At 44.2% G+C, this 8,891-nt stretch overlaps 1 protein-coding gene across 4 annotated transcripts in view; it reads right to left on the reverse strand.

Annotated features, from left to right (window-relative positions):
• FBF1 (Fas binding factor 1) overlaps positions 1 to 2,986 on the reverse strand; it is a 29,061-nt gene extending 26,075 nt beyond the window's left edge. For 3 of the 4 annotated variants that reach the window (XM_072111910.1, XM_072111908.1, XM_072111907.1), the window contains exons 1-3: positions 2,809 to 2,986; positions 2,705 to 2,732; positions 314 to 355 (exon numbers count right to left, since the gene is read on the reverse strand). In XM_072111910.1, coding sequence (XP_071968011.1) covers positions 314 to 355; positions 2,705 to 2,732; positions 2,809 to 2,811 — 73 coding nt within the window. In that variant the 5' untranslated portion in view covers positions 2,812 to 2,986. Of the gene's footprint in view, positions 1 to 313; positions 356 to 2,693; positions 2,733 to 2,808 lie in introns of those variants that run through there. The other variant, XM_072111909.1, reaches the window with a different exon arrangement.
• Between the last annotated feature and the right edge of the window lie 5,905 nt (positions 2,987 to 8,891).

Genomic DNA, 8,891 nt, shown 5'->3' on the forward strand with positions numbered 1-8,891 from the left:
CCTTCTTCGCAGGATTTACTCTTCTTTAAGCTTCTTATGCCCTTGTTTTTACAAAAAAAAGGCTTTAACAATTATGCAAATAAGCCTGAAGGGCTCCAGGTTCCATTAACATCTATGGAGCCTGGAGCCTCTCAGGCTCATTTGCATAATCGTAAATGCCTTTGTTTTTTTTTAAAAGCAGGTTATAAAAAGAGCAGATCCTGCCAGAGGGGTCTCACACCACTATGTCAGTGTGCTTTTTTTACAATCCTTCCTCCTGGTGGTAGATCTCCTTTAAAGCACTAGTCTTATGTTTCTAAGCAGCCAGTCTTACCGTCATCACCAAGAAGGTCTCCAAGGACATCATCAATAGAATCTAGGGACAAAGAGACAGAGGTGTCAGGGCTGTCTGTGCAAATGATGTGGCACTGCATACAGTAAAATACAAAAAAAACATAACAATACAAAGAAACATCAAATTGTTCAGCAGGTTCAGTTAAAGGAAACCTACCACTTGAAGTGGCAGGTTTCAGAAGAAAACACCGAGCACCAGCTCAGGGTGAGCTGGTGCCGGTGCTTATTTTTGTTAGTGTTTTAAACCGCGGTATCGCGGTTTAAAACACTTTTTAAACTGTATAGCCGGCGCAGGGAGGTACTCGCTCGGCTACATAGGAAGTGAAGGAGAGCCGCGCGCATGGTAAGTGCCGAGCGCGTACCTCCCTGCGCCGGCTATACAGTTTAAAAAGTGTTTTAAACCGCGATACTGCGATAACAGCTCACCCTGAGCTGGTGCTCGGTGTTTTCTTCTGAAACCTGCCACTTCAAGTGGTAGGTTTCCTTTAAACCTATTCAGACAGCTATGGGTCGAGAGTTGTCACTATCATCTATTAGTTACAGTGTATATGTTAGAAATGCCATGGACAAAAACCTGGGTGACTTGTCACATGATGTGGTTATAGAAGGATGTAGTAATAGGGAGCCTGTCAGAAGGATTTGAGTAATTCAAGAGAGTCTTCCACATAGATATAGATATATAGAGACATAATGGAAAGAAATAATAAAGTTATGTTAGGGGAAGAGGTTGTCCAGATAAGTTTAATAAGGTATGGGGACAATGGTGTGACTCCTCGGCTACGCTTTATTCTGTAAATACATTCAAGTCACAATTAAGAGCATTACAGGCTAATAAACAGCGTGAATGTAAGAATTGGAGGGATGGCGTAAGAAATTAATGGGAAAAATTATTCATTGAGAATTTGTCTTCTAAACTGATACCCCATATATAATGGGAATTACAGATGTGGTCTAGCAGCAGCACTGCAGAGTTTGTGTTTTTTTTTTCTTTTTGTATGTTCTTGTTGTTCCCTTTTTGTTTTATTTTTCTGTGTACGCATGACATGTAAAGGCATAATATCATGTACTGTGGGAAATTCTTTTATTGTGATTGTTGTAAACTTTCAATAAAATGAGTTTTAAAAAAAAAAAAGTTATGTTGCCAATCACTGGATATTACTCTACAACATCCTGCTAGCAGATTATAACGCTAGGTGGAGGTAGTACATTCCCATTCACAGTACTTGACGGTGATCCAACGTCTTGAGCAATACTGTTTTACTTAATTACAGCTGATGGCTGAAAAATTAGCGCTATGTAATCAGGGGGCAGAGACCATGAAGATAAGGTCAATCTCTAAATGCTCCTGTTCCTCTTTGGATCCTCTGATTTCATCCACAAGCTCTCTGCCTTTAAAGGGAACGTGTCAGGGGGATTTAGGACTAATCCAATGACAGGTTCTTGTGGACCTCAATTTTAAACTTATCTTTATAATTACCTAGAGGTGTGTCTGATAAGGCGCACATCTGGTGTTACCAATGCCTGCGGAGTGATTCAATAAAGCTGACGTACTACAACCTTGGTCCACAGCAAAGATGCTGAGAGCACCAGACTGAGGTAAGTATGCAGGTTTGTTTTTTTTTCTTGCTGCTCCAGTGGGATAAACTAATGGGATATAAGGGATACTAAACCTCCTGCCAATTAGACCCATTTTGGTGGTTTAGTGTCTCAAATCAACCTAGCAGGGGCGCAACTTGAGGGGGTGCAACCGGGTTTAGGGGGCCCATAAGGTGTCACTTTTCAATATGAGAAGACTAGTACTATAAAACATACATTATAGTCAGGGGGCCTGGCACAGACTTTGCACTGGGGACCCATCAGCTACAAGTTACGCCTCTGCATCCTAGATCACCAAACACTTATACAGACTCTGATGAGCCGTACCGGACCCATCTCTGGTGCCAGTGTACTTCCTCACTGATGCCTGCGTAGTAAACTGCAAACTGGGTTGAATTCTGCAAACATCAGACCTAAAGCAGAAGCGCATTTCAGCGGGGCTGTACTACATTGGCTTCACTATGTCTATACAGGTGGCTGGAGCTGCAGAAAGATATGACGAAGGTCAATTTGGGCCACTGAACCACAATCCTTAAACACAGATTAGCGTCCCAAATCTCCCTTACGGTTTCCCGTTATCTTATGGCATTGCTGAGGACGTGGGATCTCCTGGTACTGTGGCCGGGTCCCTCTGATACGTGTTACACGTGTGGCGATCAGGTAGTGACGTGTGAGGACGTCTCCATTGTCGCCACGCTGTACACATGGAACATGGCGGTCACGTATGATCCCATACACACAGGTGCAGCAGGTCTGGGACTCACATATCACTCACCTTTAAATCCAGATTTATTTTTGGAAGCCTGAAATGTAGAAAACACATAAGTGAGTGCCTGAGGACCAGATCTATGTACACCCCCTGATGATGGCCTCACTCACCATAGTGCTGCACGGTGCCGCCTCATACACGTCTCCTGCCGGGCGCGGGGGCCATGACAGGCCGCAGCTGTACAGCACACAGCACCGGGCGTCCTCCTGTAACCATGGAAGCCGTTATACCTCCCCTCCCATCAGGGACACTCGCATTAACCGCCACTCACTGCAAAATCAGACACTTCCGGTCTGCGAGAAGTGCATGATGGGAAGTGTAGTTTACTTAAGTGGCGCTCGAGCCTGCAATTTTATGACAGCAGAGTGTGATGGCAGCGTGAAGTTCTATCGAAATGTCATCATTTAAATTGAATAAATTAATAATAATATGTACATAAAACTTTTACCGTTGTAGTAAATCTGTGAGTCAGGTGCATTGGCAACCAATCAGATGCCTGCTCTTATACAGAGCTCCTTTGTAAAATGAAAGCAGCAGTGTAGTTGGTTGCTTTAGGCAGCTTCTCTCCTTGGCAACAGTTTTGCTTAATCGCCCTGGTGACAGGTCATCTGTATAGAGAAACCATCATCAGAAATTGGCCTAATAAACCATTATCAGCATATTGTCAAGCAATGTAATACCTTCTAGTTTTGGTGTCATCATCCAAAAAAATCAACTTTGAAGTGAGAATTAAAGGAAACCTACCACTTGTAGTGGCAGGTTTCCGATAGCAATACCGGGCACCAGCTCAGGGTGAGCTGGTGCCGGAGCTTATTTTAGTTAGTGTTTTAAACCGCGGTATCACGGTTTAAAACACTTTTTAAACGTTATAGCCGGCGCAGGCAGGTACGCGCTCGGCGCTTACCGTGCGCGCGGCTACATAGGAAGTGAATGAGAGCCGCGCGCATGGTAAGCGCCGAGCGCGTACCTGCCTGCGCCGGCTATAGCGTTTAAAAAGTGTTTTAAACCGCGATACCGCGGTTTAAAACACTAACTAAAATAAGCTCCGGCACCAGCTCACCCTGAGCTGGTGCCCGGTATTGCTATCGGAAACCTGCCACTACAAGTGGTAGGTTTCCTTTAAATTGGGTGTATAATTTCCAGGAGGCGGAGAGTTTAACATTGAAGTCAAGGTAGGGAACTCTGAACTCTGTGATTGACATCATGCATCGGACAATCAATTACAGTGATGGGGTTTTCGGAGGCAGGAAAAAATTTATTTCAGTGTTAAAATCTCTGCCTGTTTGGCCTCTTACAACCAATTTCCATCTCACGTTAACTAGATTTTTCTGGATGATGCCACCACACTAGGTCATGTAAGAAACATAATCTGGAAGGTGTTCAGCTGCTTGGCAACATACTGGATTGTTAGGTAAATTTCCCTTTAAAGGGAACCTCTCAGGCACGTCAGCCGGGTGTTCCTGAGCTGTTCTGAGTCATACTGCAGCACCCCCTTCCTCCGCCGGTAAACATACACTCACCGGCCACTTTATTAGGTACACCATGCTAGTAACGGGTTGGACCCCCTTTTGCCTTCAGAACTGCCTCAATTCTTCGTGGCATAGATTCAACAAGGTGCTGGAAGCATTCCTCAGAGATTTTGGTCCATATTGACATGATGGCATCACACAGTTGCCGCAGATTTGTCGGCTGCACATCCATGATGCGAATCTCCTGTTCCACCACATCCCAAAGATGCTCTATTGGATTGAGATCTGGTGACTGTGGAGGCCATTTGAGTACAGTGAACTCATTGTCATGTTCAAGAAACCAGTCTGAGATGATTCCAGCTTTATGACATGGCGCATTATCTTGCTGAAAGTAGCCATCAGATGTTGGGTACATTGTGGTCATAAAGGGATGGACATGGTCAGCAACAATACTCAGGTAGCCTGTGGCGTTGCAACGATGCTCAATTGGTACCAAGGGGCCCAAAGAGTGCCAAGAAAATATTCCCCACACCATGACACCACCACCACCAGCCTGAACCGTTGATACAAGGCAGAATGGATCCATGCTTTCATGTTGTTGACGCCAAATTCTGACCCTACCATCCGAATGTCGCAGCAGAAATCGAGACTCATCAGACCAGGCAACGTTTTTCCAATCTTCTACTGTTCAATTTCGATGAGCTTGTGCAACTGTTTCCTGTTCTTAGCTGAAAGGAGTGGCACCCGGTGTGGTCTTCTGCTGCTGTAGCCCATCTGCCTCAAAGTTCGATGTACTGTGCGTTCAGAGATGCTCTTCTGCCTACCTTGGTTGTAACGGGTGGCGATTTGAGTCACTGTTGCCTTTCTATCAGCTCGAACCAGTCTGCCCATTCTCCTCTGACCTCTGGCATCAACAAGGCATTTCCGCCCACAGAACTGCCGCTCACTGGATGTTTTTTCTTTTTCGGACCATTCTCTGTAAACCCTAGAGATGGTTGTGCGTGAAAATCCCAGCAGTTTCTGAAATACTCAGACCAGCCCTTCTGGCACCAACAACCATGCCACGTTCAAAGGCACTCAAATCACCTTTCTTCCCCATACTGATGCTCAGTTTGAACTGCAGGAGATTGTCTTGACCATGTCTACATGCCTAATGGCACTGAGTTGCCGCCATGTGATTGGCTGATTAGAAATTAAGTGTTAACGAGCAGTTGGACAGGTGTACCTAATAAAGTGGCCGGTGAGTGTATATATGTGCAGGAGGTGTTTACATGAGGACAGAGGAGGAAGGGGCTGTTGTTAGCTCAGCTCAGCTCATTAATACCTAATTTACAATGTATGGGGGGTTAATTTTATTATTCACAGAGGCCCCTGACTCATTTCAGTAACACCATCCAGAACAAATAACTACAGTGAATAAGGTAATAGCCTTGGTGCCCGACAGGTTTCCTTTAACAAATAAGAAGTCAAGTTATTATTAAAGTATCTCTTTCTAGGGTGTTATAAAGGAAACATGACAGGTTGATTCAGTTATATAATTCATAACACTAAATTAATGTAACTGCAATCGCAAGTTACTTAATTAAAACTCTTCTGCAAGTCACCTTAGAAGCGGAAGAGGATCTGCAAAACCGTTTGACAGCACCCATTCTTGCTGAAGTAAACAGGTAAGGTTTATGTCCAGTAAGAGCTGCTGCCCATATAATAGCAAGTATATGCTATTAGGTGAAGTTTTTATATGTGTGCCTAATGTCAGCAAGACCGCATGTATTTATGGGATACATGTATATATTTTTGGGCTACAGCTGCACCCTGTCGACCAGGGGCGTAACATTCTCGGTCGCATGGGGTTCAACCACGACTGGGATGTCACCATTAAATATTTGCTGCGAGTTTCCTGCTGACAGCCGCAGGCCCCTGATGCAGCGCACATGCCAGGTGCAGGAGCAGTGTGCTCCTGGTTTGTGCACTGTAAAGCACTTCTCTCAAACTAAGTTGTGCTGTGAGCGGAGCCTGTATGCTGTCTGCACACACACTTCACAGAATCTGCTTAAGGTGCTTGCTCCTGCCCCTCACCGCCCAGAATCCTCTCCAAGGCTGTGGTCACACGTGGTGTTTTGAACCTGTTTTTAAGCAGTCCGTTAAAAAAACGCATGCGTTTTTTAAAAAGGCATCCATTTTTTACCAGTTTTAATTTAGATAATTGAGAAAACCGGACAAAAACGGGCCGAGAACGCCCCATGTGGCAGAACCCGAAAGAGAAGGGGGCCCTGTTAGGAATTTTGCCCTGGGGCCCAATTGACTCTATTTATGCCACTGTTGTCAACATACGCTACATTCACACCATGCAAGCTTGCAGGTGTATATATGTCCCCATAGATGGCATTAGGCACATGGCGGTAGTACAGTCCATGAGAAAAAGATAGAGCTCCGCTCCTCCTCTGCTGAGCACGTCAGGCTACGGTCCTTTGAATGCGGCTTCAGTCTGCCATGTTAGATGATGCGATACATGGCGTTTTAAACCAGTTTTAAGCAGTCCGTAAAAAAACTTGTGCGTTTTTTGAAAACGCATCAGTTTTTGACTAGTTTTATTAAGACAATTGGTAAAACCTGTCAAAAACGCATGCGTTTAACGGACTGCATAAAAACAGACCAAAAACGGGTTCAAAATGCCGTGTGTGGCATCACCATATGCGCTCCCTTCTCTTCCAACCTACTTTCGATATGAGCTTATAAAAGAACCATATTGGATCACCCACACTCAGCACCAGACCTAATATGATGAGAACCATGAGATGGATATTGCACACAATGACACAGTCATCTCTCCTACATATCTGCTATTCCACAACACACTAGATCTGCTGTGCCTTCCCTGATAAAGAACTTGTCTGTAGCTTGCAGTTCTCCTCTAGCTGCTGCTGCCACAGGAATTCAGTGTCTGTGTGTCAGTGGGTGTGCTCCGTCCTAGACTGCAGGGAGCAGAGAGATAGAATCTCAGAAGCACAGCCGTCACACAGAAATCCAAGATGGCTGCTGACACCAAGTCAGAAGTTACAGGGTCGTGTCTAGGGGCAACTGAAATTGTGTACACAAGGACTGATAGAGACAAGTTGGACTTATTAACAAAAATTCAGCATTTCACAGATATAACCGTGAATTAGAGAATGAGTACATATAAGAAACTTGTTTTTTTTGTGGGAATACCCCCTTTAAGGAAGATGCACCACTAGTTAGCACAATTGAAGCCCTACATGCAGAAAATCTTTCTACATATCTGATGTCACAGGGAACGCTTGGCTTCCACACCAGAGCTTTAAAGTAGTTGTAAGATCTCTCTACACCGCTTAATAAAGTGCTACTCAGGTGTAACTACTTACATTCTAAAAAGTCACTTATCAAACTTATAAAGCAAGGAGAAGAGAAATCATTCTGTCACCTTCCAAATAAATACTTTATAAATTGCATAGCTGATAATAATTTCATAAATCGTGTAGTTAAGGGAATGATCAAATAGGGATTCCTATGGAGAATTTTGGAATATGGAATCTGCTGCAGATATGTGGAAGAACCCTGAGATTTCTGAGAGGGGTTGCAATATGTTATTCCCTATGAGGATGCAGAATCTTGTGAGATCACCGGTCCCACTCTTATCCATTCAAATAAGGTAAAATGAGAACTATGGAGAACTTTACCATCTCCTGGAGCAGGAATGGGCATGCAAAACTATGCATCATTCTAATGGTAAACCATATTCCCTGGGTCAGAGGGGACCAGTGGTCACCAGACACTTTGACCCTTTAAAGGACACCTGTCATCAGATCTGTGTCACTAGTCCTGTCACCAATACCTGTTGGAGCAGATCACATGGATTCCATCCCAGCCTTTATCTAGTAATTTCATGCACTAATCATTACAAATGCATCTATTCTTTATTAAGTAAATGAGGCTGGTCACATGGTCAGAGGCAATGATGTCACCCGTTACCCCTCCCCTCCCCCTGCTCATGTCTGTGTGTAATGTATAGTAAAGCATTGCTAGTGTGTTTGCTGCATCTGCTGACATGCTGCATCCTCCTAATACACAGACATCAGCTACACAAGTACCTGACATGTTCTGCTATACATATGTGAGACACAGACATCAGCTACACAAGTACCTGACCTGTGCTGCTGTAACATGGCTGCATCCTGGAGCTGTTCTATCTTTCACATACACACACACATGCACACAGAGGCTGCAGGTGGCGTGGCCACCAGCAAGCACATGGAGCAGCTGTCAGTCAAGCACTGGGAGTGTGGCTGTGCCTCACACTCATGAATAAACTGGACAGCTTGAATATGCTAATGACTCATTGGACATTTCACAGGACATTTGCATACAGCTTTAGGACCTCATTGCTTGGGTTTACAGGCGTGTAGAGGGACAATGAAGGGATAGAGGCAATGCTCTCTAATGGCAGTTTATAAAAATATATTTAGCTTAGGGGGGTTATTTTGCATGACGGGTTCTCTTTAAGCAAGATAAGGGGTGACACAGGGTTTTCCCAATTCTTTCTCACAGAGAGCAGGACCCTTGTTCCGGTAATTACTTTTTAATGCCTTATTTTGTCTGTACATGTGCCCCATGAACTGTACAGCGCTTCAGAATGTAATTGCACAATATAAAAATGAATTTATTATTATTTTAATACCCATTTCTTGAGAAATAATGACACAGACAAG

Source organism: Engystomops pustulosus, chromosome 6 (genome assembly GCF_040894005.1).
Source record: "Engystomops pustulosus chromosome 6, aEngPut4.maternal, whole genome shotgun sequence".
Classification (NCBI taxonomy): Eukaryota; Metazoa; Chordata; class Amphibia; order Anura; family Leptodactylidae; genus Engystomops; species Engystomops pustulosus.